This window comes from Ahaetulla prasina, chromosome 1 (assembly GCF_028640845.1).
Source record: "Ahaetulla prasina isolate Xishuangbanna chromosome 1, ASM2864084v1, whole genome shotgun sequence".
Lineage (NCBI taxonomy): Eukaryota > Metazoa > Chordata > Lepidosauria > Squamata > Colubridae > Ahaetulla > Ahaetulla prasina.
The window spans coordinates 334,002,157-334,018,521 of NC_080539.1; the positions used below are offsets into that span (position 1 = coordinate 334,002,157).

Below are 16,365 nucleotides of genomic sequence, written 5' to 3' on the forward strand. Positions count from 1 at the left end.
TTTATCGAAGATCAAGCGTCGAGCGGAAGCGGCAACTACGAAAACGCCGCTAAATAAAAGCTCTTTTTCCTCGGGCACCCAACACGCGACGCCTGCACATGCGCGAAAGAGAGAGAGAGAGAGAGAGAGAGAGAGAGAGAGAGAGACGAATACACGGCCCTGGCGCCAAGCTGAAGCCACGCCCACTTTTTGGCGCGCGGGAGCCGAGACCGCCCCTTGCTTTGACAGTTACAGGGATTATATCCCGTTTGTAAAACGGAAGCTCTCTTTGCGCGGCAACTCCGAACTTCCGCTCTCCCATTTCCGGTGTGGAGTGAGTTTGGTCCGTGACGCGGTCGAGGGTGGTCGCGCTCTTCGCCTAGTGTGACCCTCTCGCCAGAGTCCGTTTGACTGACGAGGTATGGCCCCGAAGCGCTCTCTCTCGCCCTGGCTCTGGGGAAGGCCGAGAATTGCATCCGCCTTGTATAGTGTAAGAGGAGAGCTTGGGAAGCCATGTGGTGCCCATTATCTTTGCCCCAAGGTCGACACTTTCCTCCTCCTAGCCCCTCTGTAGCCTGACTCTGCTGTTTGGCAGCCCCGTTTTAGAGCCGTTGGCCACAGAAACGCTTTGCATGTTTCCCTTTTCCGTCCTTAGTTGTGCATGTCGGTGTAAAAAAATTAGTCAATTAGCAGTATAGTTGAGATATCTATATAGGCGAATTTTTCGGGATTTCGTTATGTCTTCCATTGCCTCTTTCTATTGGCTCCACTCCATTGGACTGGATAAGTCGATCCAGGACAGGAGATTTAGTTCAAACTGAAAGTAACTCCCCTAAGCCCTAATTCAGTTTGGCTAATGGTGAAAGCTAGTAGGAGATGTAATGTTAGTAGTTCGAAGGTCCAGATTGGGAAAAACGGCTCGGAAGAATTTTTGTCTCTTTTTTTATAATCTATTATGATCTATTAAAATAAAGGGGGGGGGATAGTTTGGATGCTAAGGGCAAGGTAAAACATTTTGGGGGAAGTGAGTAGGTCTACAATACAAGCTGAGCATTGGGGATGGTGATATCCCACCTGAGGTTAATGACCCACTTTCTCATTAGTTTTCAACAATCATAATTTGAATTCATAGGCTTTTTCAGAAGGCCTCTGTGACTGTAGGCTCATTGAGGTAAAATATAAGCCAAATGTTCCTCCTTTTTAGGTGAGGAGGTAGTATGTGCTCTGTTCAATGGAATATCTTGGGTTTGCCAGAAGGGAGCTGACATAAATAATAGTTTGTGATGTATTAGAGAATGGAGGACGTAAGTTCTTCATTTCACAATGTAGAAACAATGTGGTTGGAAACATATAATAGGAAGAAAACTGTAAAGAAAGTGGAAGATGAGGAAAAAAAATTACAATAGCAATGAAATTGATAGCCCTATTTTGGACCAGCTAAATAATTGTTAATTTAGTTATTACTAATGATGGTGATCAGAACTGTTCCTTGGTATAAGAAATGCCAAATATATTTATCTAGGGCTATTTAATTATTAAGATTGCTGTTGTTTGTTTACTCCTAAGCCTGCTTCTTGCTATTCATAGTTTTAACATTTATCTTTAAGAATCACCTGTTAATAACCAGGCCTCTACTGATACCGCTTCCTGTCACATATGCAAGGAATTCTAGGAAGTTATAGTTGTAGGCTAGGAGTTTCTGAAAGTTACAGGATTAGTGAAAGCTGCACTAGGTCCTTAAATATTCCACATATTCCCCCACTCCATCAGTCCACATATCTACTGCATTGCTGGTTTTTCCAGGGTTATTCATTTATCACTTGGGTTATTTTTATAAATAAGGTGGCATACATATCTAAGACATCTTCCACCTCCTATTTTTCCCCAGTGCAACAACCCTGTGAAGTGGGTTGGGCTACTTTCAAGTGATAAACGGTGGCCCAAAGAATATAATTTAAGCTGCTGTGACTTAAAAATTTATATTGATTTTTTCTTCGTTAAATTTATTTGCCTCGTATCTTGCCATGGGACTACTCTTAAGTGGCTTATAACAATAAAACAGAAAAATTGAAAAGAGTGTAAACAAAATAGAAGTAAAATAATGGAACAATAAAATAATACAAGAACACATCAATATGCTAACAAAAAGTTCGGTGGAGAGTAGAGAGCAAGGGGGAGGGAATGTGTAATTATGCCACATAGCATTCAACTATGAGTAACCTAGTGTAATTGTGCTAATTTTGTAGTAAACAAAATAAGCAGAGGGACTATGAGCTAATGGGAAAAGATGGGGTTCCAATTTTTTATTCTGCTTTTTTGTTAATTCTCCTAAGCAAGCATTAAGTTTAAATGTTTATGTATCAAATTAATGTCATGTCTTCTAAATCAGGGGTGTCAAACTTGCATTGTCACGGCAGGACTTTTTCCCCTTCGTTAAACCGGGTGTGGGCATGGCCAGTGCATGATGGCACCTGGCCTGCGGGCCATGAGTTTGACAGCCCTGATCTAAATGATAGCACACTACGTTAGTAGGTTATGTCTGTTTTTAGATACAAATAAATAAGGTATGCAGTTTATTACTTATTGTTTGTTGAATAGATTTAAAGCAGAAAGGATAAGATCATTTTCATCTGGCAGACTTGGCGCTCTCTAGATTCCATTGATTAAAGAATAACACCTGTCAGGGCCCCAGAAGTGCACCTTCCCTGTAGCAGTGCTGTCCTGTTGGTATTTCATAAGACCTGGCTCTTTGCCCAGGCCTTTGACAAGTACAATTTCTTTTCCTTGCTAACATCTAGGTTCCGCTGCCCTTTTGTGTTCTTTTTTTGTTTTTATACTGTTCCTTATTTTTAAATGTTCTTAACAATTTGTAAAGTGCTCAGAGTTGAGAATCAGGGGGCTTATAAATTTAATATATTAATATAATGTGCACAACAATGTGAAATGAAAGCTGCCAGTTGTGTAGCTGGTGTTGGCCTTCATCAAGTTCTTCTCCAAAACATAGGATGTGGTAATGTATTGGTGTAGTATATATGCAGATGTAAGTAGTGTGGCCTTTTGTAATTGGAAATTTTGTCAGTGCGCAGATTTTATATTCTTATATTTTTAGGAACAAATGTATCATCTTCATTAGCTCAAATGAGTTCATTGCAAGAAGGATTCTTTAACTGTTTTTCAATTTCACCTGTGCAGTGCAAATAGTTATAGTTAACACCTTCAAATTGCATTACATTTGCCCAGTATTTCTTCGGATATTTTAATGGGTTTTTTTAAGTGTCAATATTTAAGAAAGGATTGCTGTTGTCCTGTTTTGATTGTTATCCTATTCGTTATGTAATATGGTTACCCACCACATTTCTGAGGAAATTGTTTAAATGTGTATAGTGTCTGTGCTGACATAGGATTGTGAAACTTGGACATAAAATGTAAAAGTGCTACAGAAGTTGAAAGTTCCACAAAGAAGCATGGAATGGCACATGCTTAACATAATGTGATATGACAAAGTCTAAATAATGTATGGCCCTCCAGATATCGTTGAATTCTTGCTTTTATCAACCTATTTAATATAATGTTAAGATAGTGGACGTATCAGTTCAACATCAAGAGGCCTCTGTTGCACAGCTCCTGTTTTAATAGTAATAATGGTTAGTACTGTCATAAATATTAGAATATAAACATTTGATTTTTTTAATGATGAATGATTCTGCCAAAATTTATGTCTTGCTATTTATGATGAGTAATTTTTCATATTTATCAGAGGTGCAAGTATGAAACCTTATGAAATCTGGAAGGCAAACCTCATCTGCCTGCCTGATAGCATATGATTGAACTGAGACTGTCAATCTATGCTTCGGAAGAGTTGATGGCAATAGTAGGGGTAAAACTAATCACTGATACTCAGCTTAAAAAATTCAACTCAAAAATGTTAAAATGGAAGCAATTACCGGTATGAGGAAAGGCAGTTTTTGCTAATTTCCCATTAATTAATGGGACATCAAAATAAAAACCATTGTAAAAGAAGAGCACAATTAGTGAGATTTCTTTTTTCAGAGATTGAAAAAGAGAAATGGACACTACTTTTGTGCTGCACTTCTGTGACATATACCAAAAGATAGGTAAACTGTGGTCATCTAGGTATAGCTGAATGACAATTTTCAGTAACCATAGCCAGAATGAATAATAATGTCATTTAGCACTATCTGGAAGGATACAAGCTGTCCATGTTAGTAATGGTTCTGTAGATATGCCCATCTTTTAACTTTTACAGAAATGTAAATGAACAGTAAGAGAAATTGGTAAGAATATATATTATTTTCAAACTGTAGAGCATTTTTACACCTTTATCAAAGGTGCAAGTATTCAGGAAGTAAAATAATACATTTTCGTATTTGCATTTTGATCAATTTGTCCTAGAAAAATTCAGCACTAAAATAATCAAGAATTCCATGATCAGAACTTGTTTGGGATTGATTTTCATTCTTGTTTTGTCAAACAGGGTGACAAATGGAAAAAGGCAATAAAGACCTTTTAGATTTAAAAATAAGTCAAATTTATCCTATTTCTAATTTATTTTATTTCAGTTGTTTTTAGTGACTATGCCTAATATCAAAAAGTCGGCAGGCAAAAGAGGCCCAAGAAAACGGAAACTTGCAGAAGAATTTCCTCCTGGAGAAGTTTTTACTGACCTTTTAAAGAAAAAATGGAAGCTTGGTCCAGTTATAGGCAAAGGTGGTTTTGGCTGTCTGTACCTTGGTAAGAATATTGTCAAGATTATTAAAATATAGCGGCCAGCTTATTTTATTTTATTTTATTTTATTTTATTTTATTTTATTTTATTTTATTTTATTTTATTTTATTTTATTTTATTTTATTTATAACATAATTAATTAATTAATTAAATTTCTATACCGCCCTTCTCCCGAAGGACTCAGGGTGGTTTACAGCCAACGTAAAACAATAATTCATAAATAAGGTTAAAAAACGCTATAAAAATCTAATTCAATTTTGGCAAATGTTAAAACTAATTAAAACAATAATAAAACCATTAACACATTAGGCTAGCCCTGCGCGGTGAAACAAAAGGGTTTTGAGCTCGCGTCGGAAGGTCGGGGAGTGATCGTAACCCCGGAGGAAGCTCATTCCAGAGGGTAGGTGCCCCCACAGAGAAGGCTCTCCCCCTGGGGGTCGCCAGCCGGCATTGTTTGGCTGACGGCACCCTGAGGAGACACTCCCTGTGGGAGCGCACAGGTCGGTGGGAGGCTATCAGTGGCAGCAGGCGGTCCCATAAATAGCCTGGTCCTAAGCCATGGAGCGCTTTAAAGGTGGTTACCAACACCTTTTTATTATTATTTTATTTATTATTTTACCTTTTATTATAATTATTTTATAATGTGTATTCTTAACACATATACAGAATGGATATATTTTCCTACAGAAAAAACATTTTTGTTTCAAAATACTCAACTAATAGAATTTCCTGGAGGAGAACCTCATCACTTTTTGCAACTTCTCTCTTCCTGCAACAGTAGAAAAGTAGTGACCTTAGAAAAGGGACAATAAGACTTTATCTTTTTTCCTTTAAACAATTTATAGAAAGCTTGCTGTGTTGTTGTATAGCACTCCTTAAGGCTCTTCAGCTCTAGCCAGCTTGCCAATCAATTGACAAGCAGTTGCTGTAGAATGCATGGTTATCATGCTGCGGAAAGGATGTCCACAGGCCAAATAGTGTTCTTGGGATTCTGCCATTCAGCTGATTAGCAGATTGATGAGGGGACTGCGGGGTTGGTGACAGCATCTGGTGAACTGAATAGAAAGTAGTTGGGTGTGTGTGCCTGATTCTATTGCTTATTCTGATTTTCTTCATTGTCTTCATGCTCCCTTACAAAAAGGGCTGGGCCTTTGTCACAATACTTTTTTTTTGGTATTTTATCCAGTGATGCTGCCAGTAGAATGGACTCTTCTAACAGAATGGGTTCCTCCTCTTCCTCTATCTTCCCTAGTCTGTCCCAGCAGATAAATATAAGAACATGAAATCTTTTTTGGAGGGCAGGGTTTCTCTGGACTCAGGGCTAATTAAAATATCTGTTATGGTTGTTACTACCATGTTCCTAATAAGGACTTGGTGTTCGTAATCTTGTTCTTTAGGAAAGCTTTGTTGGTTCAGTTCACCCACCAAAATCACTGAATGTTTCACTAATGGAACATTTAAACTGACTTATTTACATCTGGCAGCACCAGCTGGTTGCTCTTAAAGCAGAATAGTGTGTTTGATTGACTGTGGTTAGGTTTGGCAAGTTTGTACAGTTTTTAAAAATGGAACGTAGCATTCATTGTTTACATGCAAAATTGAAATATTATATGTAAAATGAATCAATTTATGTTATTTGTGATATGGAGGTGGATTTGTGCAAAGAAGGCATAAGGCTCCACCATACAATATTGTTAAATATACTCATGAATTTGTTTTTGGTTTTCATCCAATTACTCCATTGGTTATGTAAAAATTGCTGCTGAGAGATTAAGATAGTTTTAAATCCTGTTGATAAAAACTTATATTTTAACAGCTGATGTTAATTCATCTGAATCAGTTACCAGTGATGCACCCTATGTTATAAAAGTGGTAAGTTTGTTTAATTATTCACTCATTCATTTTTGGTGTGCCTGACTACAGACTGACTCTGGAAATAATTTCTTTTTTTTTTTTGGGTAATAGTTGCATTTGCATTTTCAATGCATTTGAAAAATAAAATGAAAAAGACAAACTTTTCTACTTGTAGGTTTGTGAAATTCTTGAAAATCCTCAGGCAACCAGTGTTATATGAATTGTTTAAGTAGATTAAATTAAACTATAATGTATTTTAAACCTTGCTAATATATTTTAATAAAAATAACATGCTATTGTCATCTTGCTCAAATAATCTCTAATTTTGTTATATTCCTTGGATTGAGTGTTGAACAGTGGAATGACATATGTGCTGTATATTGGTTTCCTTTGAGGTGTTCTGAAATTGCATAGGAAATAACATTTCTGTAAAATTGGGACAAACAATCTGGAATCTGACCTGTAGCTTCTATGTATTTCTCTAGGACAATCACTGTATATTTTATTTTATAACTAATTGCAATTATGAGCTATTTTACTTTAGAGGTATGTGGTAAAGGTGAAGAATTTCATTGTACCCTTATGTATTTTGTATTTGGAAAATTAGAGTTCTTAAGGAGGGTAAACATAGACATTTGAAGATACGGTGTGCTATAGAGTCTATGAACTGTTAAGGATCATTCTGATCATGAGTTCATTAATAGCAGGAATTGGGATCATGCAATCATTTCCATATAGCTAGTAATAGTGCATGCAGGCTGCCTCAAAAAAGTTGGAGCATGTCCTGTGCCTGTTTTCCTCTCATCTGCCTTTCATTACCCCATTTATATTCCCATTAACCAATATGGGTGAATGGATAGATAGGACTATGATTTCCTGGTCCAGTTTTGACATTCTGAATACTGTGAAAATATCAGAGAAGACTACTGATTAAAAAAGCCAAATTATAGAGTGCATTTTAAGATTGCAAATATTATTGCTTGATAGAAGCACCAGGTGGACTTGCCTTTTTCTTGATACTTTTTATCTGCTATATGGAATTATAGATGCTATTAATCAATTACAATTATGATGTAAAATAATGTGTATGTCACATTTTTTACTATTAAATATATTGAAAAGTATTAATGCATAGTGATTCATATTGGTGATGTACATGTGGTGATCTGCATGAGTAGAAGAGGGGACTGATATAAATATTTATATGAACCTGTGCTTTGTGATATAATTTAGAATTTAAATGTAAGGTGATAAATTATATTTATGCATGAATAGATAGCTTGAAAAAATATCTCTTAAGATGATGACATTTGACACTAGCTATAGATTTATAGGATAGAGTTAACTACAGTGTATGTAGACATTTAAGTCTATTCTGCATTATGATTACAGTCACTTAAGTCAGGGTCACCTGGGAAAGGACTATCACAAATAACACACTGTCTATGACTAAAACTCTTAACAGTTCTATAAAACAACAATAAAACTAATGATTTAGTCTTGTTATAATCATATTTTGATTTAGTTAAAAAATGACACCAATTTAAAAATGAGAAGATCAGAAAAAAAAATTGCATAAACCACGTAAACCAATTCCATTCCATTAATCTAATCTAATCTAATTCCATTAGATTGCTTGATGCATAAATTTGTTTCCATTAATGGCAAGGACATAATGTATAAGAACCCATGTTCAATCCCTATTTGGGAAGAACTCTATCTGAGATCCTGGAAAGGTGTTGATACGCAGAATAGAATGCACAGTACTAGATAGGCTACTAGCTTGACCTGGTATGAGACAACTAGGTTAATATATGTCTTATTTTGGATACTGAAAATGAGAGTGTTTGGTGAAGTATATTGACAGGAACAAAGCAGCAAGGCCGCCTCATGCTCTATAAAGTTTTTTTATGGCTGCTTCAAAGTCTTTCTCAAGTTGTCTCTCCATGTGCCTAGACAGCTGCTTTGTTTAATTCACTGTACCTGCAGAAGTATGCATACAATCCTGGAATGTTCATAGAGCAATTGTGGTAAGCATTCTGGAGGATATAGATGTCTCCATATTAGATGGGTTGCTTTGCTTGGGTCCTTTAAATATTTACTTAGTTGTACTGTATATTAGGTTTTTAGATCCCATATTGAGGTAAACATTTTTATTGTGATATATCAAAATGCTTTATTTTAAAATTATTTATCTCATTCCAATTATATAACAATTATCAAGGAACTGAATTAAAAGGAAGAAAAATGGTAAAATGGTTCTATTTTATAGGAAAATGGAATAATGTTTTATATATTAGTAACCTTTGCTTGAAAAAAGAATAAATCAAATTTAAAACATTGCATTTATTTATAAAATGATATTTAAAGGAGCCCAGTGACAATGGACCACTCTTTACTGAGTTAAGTTTCTACATGCGAGCTGCTAAACCAGAACTAAGTAAGTAAATCAATCAATCCATTTTTATTCAATAAAACAATGTAATCATTCTTAAATATAAGAAAACTATGGGAAATATATAGTCTTGAGTTATTTTAATTCATATAGGATTCTAAATGGTTATTTTAAGAGTATGAACTATAACCATGTAATGATACAGTATTGAGTGTTTATTGGAAATAATTTTTATAAAGTGGATCTAAAACAGGGGTGTCCAAACTTGGCCCTTTGGAGAATGGTGGACTTCAACTCCCAGAATTCCCCAGCCAGCATGAGCTATAAATTTAAGCAAGTTGCTAGTTGGAGAATTCTGGGAGTTGAAGTCCACCATTCTTCAAGGGGCCAAGTTTGGACATCCCTGATCTAAAACATCCTTTTTTTAATACTGTGAGTCTAAAACTGCTTGAAAAGGGAGGAAGGAATAATAAACTATTTAAATGATATGCTAAACATACTAGCTTGTTTGTTAGTTTTTTGCTCATGTGGGGTGCATTTGTTATATTTAATTTGCTAAAACTATAGAAGGAATCAAGGATAAAATGTATAAAAATTAAAGAAAATACAGTCCATCTACAGTTTAGATTCTAAACTTTTCAGTGCCTTTAATTTCAGTGAAGTAGATGTTCCCTGTTTTAAAAAAATAACCACCCTTTTCTGTTCATATTAAGATTTAATAGTAATAATAGTTTTCAACCTTATGTGATAACATATAATATACATAATGTATATTGAATATTTGTTTCTTTTCAGTTAAAAAATGGATTTCTTCTCACAAACTGAAATATTTAGGTGTACCAAAATATTGGGGTTCTGGTTTGCATCAAAAGAATGGCAAAAGGTATAAACCATTTCTTATTTTAGAATATAAAAGACTTTTTATAATGTAACTTCCCTTAATTTCAATTTTCCAAACTCTACAATGCTTCTTAAAATGAGTCATAACAATAATGTCGAGTGAGAGTCTTTGTCATTTAATTTTATCATATTACCATATTGAGGAATTGGTACAGTTATATGTATTTTATTAGATAACTTGGAAGTTTGCATTGTGGTCAGTATTAAGTGAATCTTAAGTAATTTTATGATATTCTGTTAAATTTAATACATGTGCTTGGTAGTTTTCAGGAAGAATAAGATAAGATATTTAAACTTTCCAGGTTAGCTTTATTCCATCAGAATAAAACTAAATATATTTTAAAAATTCAGGCCAAGTAGTAGAATTTCAATATCAACTATTGTTCTCTTCTTTTCACCCCAAGGACAGAACAGAGTAAATAGGCAATAGTCCATTTTGAGTATTACCTAACAACTGAATTGCAAAAATATCTGTCCAAAGAGATAATTGAAAATACCTTGCTAGATATGTGAAATAACAACAAAAAAAGTAACAAAAATTGGCTATCATTAAAATTAAACCATTAAGAAAATATCAAACAGAAGATGTACTAATAAGTAATTGAAAGGGATGTTAATGAGATTAACTCTTCTCTTTGGCTTGTAGTTTAGTGACAGGCATTAAGGATTTGTTAAAAGAAACTGAAAAGACCTTTTTCTTCTCTATTGGAATTTTTTAAATAAGTTATTTAATGAGTGAAAACCGAACTGTGTTTTTATTGTTTCCTAAGGGGGTTATTTAAATGAGATCATGCTTCAGGTGCTACAGAAGTTTGGTTAATTAGAATAGCACAGATTCTTCATCTCCTTCAGTCAGGAGACATACCTGATATCTTCTCTGTTATACTTCAGAAATTTGCCTTTAATATCGGTTGAACTGCTATCCTGTTCTGATTTCATTTGTTCCTGCGTACTTTCCTGAAATTGTAGACAAAATGAAAGGGAGTTTAGTAAGTTTTAGCAGTTTTTAAAGTTTTCTTTCTTTTTTTTAATGCCACTGCATTGCTTGGGAGTAGCACCTTGGAGGTTTGTCATCATAAAAGCTAATAATGGTCAGTCCTGCTTAGTATGCAGATGGGAGACCATTAAGAAATACCAGGTCTGGAAATTAGATAGGTGTCAAGGTTCCAGAAAATCCCTCCTGCAGAAAAGAAGTCAAAAAAGACCTGGAAGAGGTTAATGGCATACAATTGTTAATTGGTGCTAAGAAAATTCCATGTCTGTATCATCCTCACGATTGAATGTTATTTTTTGTACGTTTGTTTTCAATTTCCTTAAATGTATTTTTTAAAATCAGTTATAGATTTATGGTGATGGACAGATTAGGGAAAGATCTTCAGAAGATATTTGAAGAACAAGGAAAGCAGTTTTCACGCAAAACAGTGTTACAATTGGGATTGAGAATAGTAAGTTAATGCTTTTCTTTCTTAATGTTAATATAAGTAGAGACCTCATTGAAATTAATTTTATTGAAGTTTTTTTTTCTGATGTTCTGTGATTTTTTTAGCTTAATGTTTTGGAATATATTCATGAACATGAATATGTACATGGAGACATCAAGGCCTCAAATCTTCTCCTGGGCCATGAGATTCCAAATCAGGTAACTTTCAATCTTTTCTTCCTTCAGTGTTTAACCTATTGTTTTAAAGAAAATGGAACTGCTGTGAACCTCAGCAGAAATCTTGCCTTTATGAATGTGTACAGCGTTAATATTTCTGCTTGACATTTATATCTAGTTAATGTTGTACATTTTTTATTCAGTTTGCTGGCAGTTGATCAAATTGGCTATTCTGCCCTGAATAATATTCAAGAGAATGCTTGCAATACAAAATGAATTTCAAATAGCTGTTTGGGGGTGGAAGTTTAAAATTATATACTATACCAGTGAATTACGTTTGCTTGTCTGCTTTGTCAATTTTTTATTTCCTTTGTTTGAAGAATCCATCAAGCATAAGTGTTCTGTTACTTGAAAACCTGATTTCTTAACATATTAGTTCAAATCAAATGGTTTACAGAAATATCTTTAGCTGTCTATTTATTATTATCATTTAGTTATAGTAGTCATCATTAGCAAATGAATAATTTCCAGGTTTAGGTACTTTTCTTGAGATGACAATTTCATATCCCATGTAAATTGATAGAAACATTGTGAGGGTTATTTTGTCCCTTCCTTAGCAAGAGGTCCAAGACTAACTAGATGGTTGCATTGCTTTTATTAAAGCAGGGATGGCAATAAAAGATCAGCTCCTAGATTCATCTAGATAAAATAGTTCATTTGTTCACCACATTGTTTCAGGTATTATGAGATTGATTGATTATCTCATCACTTTAGATTTCTTTTTGTTGTTTGTAAACCTGCAAAGTTTTTGACTTACATCCACAGTTTTTATCCCCATTGTATAAATTATTGATAAAGAATGCTATTTTGGAAGATGAGAATTATATAAAAATGAAAATAATTTCATAAATCAAAGGGAAATGATTGATTGGGTTTATAGTAGAATTTCTATAATAAAACAACATATACATATATCACATACTCTAAAGACAAAATTTTAGTTGTTTAAATTGACACTGTTTGCATTTCAATCAAGAAATAAATTCGTAGCACAGGAGCTCACTCTTCAAAGACACTTTTCCCATCTTAATGTTTGACACATCCTTTTAGTTACAGATTGTTAATCTGTAACTAAAGAGTTGGATGGGACCTTGTAGGTCATCTAGTCCAACCCCCCGCCCAAGCAGGAGACCCTACACTATTTCTGACAAATGGCAGTCCAATCTCTTCTTTAAACCCTCCAATGATGAAGCTTCCACAACTTTCTTAGCTTGATTCAGAATTATAGTATATCTGACAATGCAAATATTCTTAGGATTATTGATATATTTCTTACATAGTACATTTCTGGGAAGGATTCATCTGACTTTTTTTTTTTTTACATTTTTCTAATGAAGGTAAAATGGAAGCTGGCATAGTGCAAAGCAGAGGCACTGATACTGAGTTTTACAGTGGGAACAAAATTTAGTGTTTTGTTTAAAGATTTGTCAATAGGCTCAGAACAGGCACATTAGAATTCTGGGGAAAATGGCTGATGAAAAGATGATCCCTTCTTACATGATAACTCTCTTGTGAGAACTCATGACATGCTCATCAAACCAGAAATTTTAGCAGCCTCACTCTATAAGATTTTTCTGTAAGCACAGACTTTTTACAACCTATAGTAATTTCCACTTACCCAGATTTGGAGCCAGGAAATGAATTTATGTACTTATTTGATTTAGAAGCCACCAAATTCCAGAATGACTTTGGAAAGCTTATACTTTAAAAACAGAAAGCGGTAAAGAAACCCCCCATGGTCTGGATAACCATGATACCCCATATATCAAAAAGCCATAACCAACAGGATCCCCAAATACCCATGCCCATAGCCTAGGAGAAAGGCCATTTTTAAAAAGGCTTTCACAAGGTCATCAGAGTGGGAGCTACACAAATCTCTCAGAGGGCAGGGGCTGCAAGAGAGAAGGCCTGGGTCCTGATAGATGCAGTTGTTTGAGGGAGGGAGCACCAATTATGTCTGATATTACTGGAGGGCAGAACCATGGGAGATAGGTGGTCCCTTCAATAACCTGATTTAATGCCATAAAAGGCTTTGTATAGCCCAGCAGATTGAATTGGAAAGAAAGAGGATAAGACTGGTGCAGACTTGTTTCTGTAACAGTTTGTGAGATGTAAATGAAATTGAGACCGTTGGTAAAAGCAGCATGAGACTTCAGGTGGGAATTGAAAGCATCCACTGGTATAGTGAGCCTTGGTTATTAAAAATAATTCTGAATTAGGTTTGCGCTGGTAATACGATATTTAGAATCACCATCTACACCCCTGAGACAATTTGTTCTACATCAATTCAATAAGGAGCTGGTTAATTATTAAGGCAGAGTGCAGATAATATTTTGCTATTTGATGCTATTTTAACATCAATATTAGATTAATGTTACTGGATTTTAGGTAGGCTTACTTTAACTTATTTGAGTGTCCTGTTAAATTTAATAATATGTTTTATTTTTATTGCAGTACATAGGATAGATAATTAGGCTTTTAATATTAGGAAGAATCTTGGTATAAAAAAAGAATACATACTTACATTCTGAATGACATTTCCTGACTTTAATGATATAATGAGAACTTATCAGTATTATATAAGTAAAGTACATCTTCTGGTTGGCTGTTTTTAATTCTTGGATTGATTTTGTTGTGCTGTGAAACCTGCACAGGTGTACTTGGTAGATTATGGCCTTGCTTTTCGATACTCTCCAGAAGGCAATCACAAGGATTACAAAGAAAACCCCAAACGATGTCATGATGGAACTCTTGAATTTACTAGTATTGATGCACACAAGGGAGCTGGTAAGATGGTTTTTGTTTTTATGCATATTCATTCTTCTTACAAATAAAAGGTAGCAAAGTTGTTTAGTATGTTGGTAAGTCCTCTTTTACCGAGCATTCATTCAGCACAGTTTGAAGTTGCAACAGTGCTGAGCAAGTGCTACTTGCAACTGGGAATCCAAGTTTGGGCCATTGCAGTGCCCCCACAGTCATATGATTACAATTCAGGCTCTTGACAACAGGCTTGCACTTACGACAATTGCAGTGGACAGTTGCACTTTTTAATGCTCCAATGCACCCTTTACCCCTCGACCTTCGTGCATCTCCATTCTCTTCTTTCCCTGGCCTTCCTGGACTCCCCGCATTCCAGAAAGTACCAGAGTATGAGTGACCATAAGCAAGGCCTTTCAATTCAGACAACTGCACCATTGGCACATAAGATTAATCAATGCAAAAGACTCATTGGTCACAGTTGCAACCTGTTCCTTAAGTAGGAAGTATAAATCTAGGAGGGCCCCTGAATTGTGCACCAACACTGTCCAGTGGGGTGCCACCGCATCCAGAATGAAATACGACACATTGTCAAACTTTGGTAGGCCCAAACACAGCCAATCCCTCTTGCTAGGGTTGAATTAGGGCCAGTTCCTCCCTATTGAGACACGGTAGCGCAGTGGTTAGAGTGCAGTACTGTAGGCTACTTCTGCTGCCTGCTGGCTGCCTGCAATTTCACAGTTCAAATCTCACCAGGCTCAGGGTTGACAGCCTTCCATCCTTTTGAGGTGGGTAAAATGAGAACCCAGATTGTTGGGGGCAATATGCTGACTCTGTAACCCGCTTAAAGAGGGCTGTAAAGCACTGTGAAGCAGTATATAAGTCTACGTATTATTGCTATTGCTGTCCATATCTTCATAACATTGAGAGGCTGGGCCAGCCCAGCAATAGCATCATCTGCCTGGCTACATAGGCAGTTGATGCTATCCACGGTGGGGATGTGTGACTGTGTTTCATCAGGATATTGATGACGCCACACTAAGTGCCACTGAATGACCATACCAGCATTTCATATAGATGTTAAAGTGGAGCTATAATGCAACTATAATGGTTGCATCACTTCTCACTCGACATCCACAAGCGTGGCCCTTGATTTTTTAGGAATATACCCCAACCTGAACCCAGATTGAAAAGAGCTAGTTCAGTGGTAGTCAACCTGGTCCCTACTGCCCACTAGTGGGCATTCCAGCTTTCATGGTGGGCAGTAGGGGTTTTGTCCACTACTGAACCACTTTCCTTTTTTAAAATTTAATTGACTTTTTAAAAAATTTTCATCGCATTATTTAAAAACATTTTAATTAGGTTTTCATAAAATTCCATTTTAAAGTGACAATTTAAATTTCTGAAAATATACTATTTGTATCGCCCGCGCATAAGTTTACTTCACATTACGTAAGTGAAACTAAATAGCGCTATAGTGCGACTGCAAACAAAAGAGCCTCGTCCCAGAATAGCTCGCGCATGTCCCCCCACACCACCCAGCTGTAACAGACAAGCAGAGCTGGTAGCCGGTGCCCTCCCAACCCAATCCATGATGCGCGAAAGGCATGCACAGACGACAATACACTTTATAAATCACCATTACTGGTGATTTATAACCACCAGTGGGCGGTTAGAAAATTTTACTACTAACAGAGATACAAAAGTGGACGGTAGGTATAAAAAGGTTGACTACCCCTGACCTAGTTAATCTAGGTTTTTCTGTGGCTGAGCACAAACCATTCTCTCAACAATAAAGAGGAAAAGTTGGAGACTGTATTCATGATACAGGATGGCCTTTCAAGAATATGTTTGATTCATGAGACAGCATGAGATCTGTTTCAGAAGAAAAATGTTGTCCAAAAACAGTTACTCTTATGTAACTTGGATAGCTATTTTGGTCAAAGCCCCAATCATGTCTCATTTAATGAAAATTCCATTAAAATTTTCCCTTTTTATATACTGTACTAATTTTCCCTGTGGACCTAAATTTGTCATAGCAATCTGAAACTCTCCAACCAATAACTCCTTTCCGGT

The 16,365-nt window shown here is 35.6% G+C and overlaps 1 protein-coding gene across 3 annotated transcripts in view; it reads left to right on the plus strand.

Moving 5' to 3' along the window:
- The first annotated feature begins 243 nt into the window (after positions 1-243).
- The window catches only part of VRK1 (VRK serine/threonine kinase 1), a 43,276-nt gene continuing 27,154 nt past the window's right edge, over positions 244-16,365 (plus strand). The window contains exons 1-8 of one of the 3 annotated variants that reach the window (XM_058162647.1): positions 244-398; positions 4,560-4,731; positions 6,543-6,598; positions 8,951-9,020; positions 9,771-9,858; positions 11,212-11,320; positions 11,422-11,514; positions 14,187-14,319. In XM_058162647.1, coding sequence (XP_058018630.1) covers positions 4,575-4,731; positions 6,543-6,598; positions 8,951-9,020; positions 9,771-9,858; positions 11,212-11,320; positions 11,422-11,514; positions 14,187-14,319 — 706 coding nt within the window. In that variant the 5' untranslated portion in view covers positions 244-398; positions 4,560-4,574. Of the gene's footprint in view, positions 470-4,559; positions 4,732-6,542; positions 6,599-8,950; positions 9,021-9,770; positions 9,859-11,211; positions 11,321-11,421; positions 11,515-14,186; positions 14,320-16,365 lie in introns of all 3 variants that reach the window. The other 2 variants (XM_058162646.1, XM_058162648.1) reach the window with 2 other exon arrangements.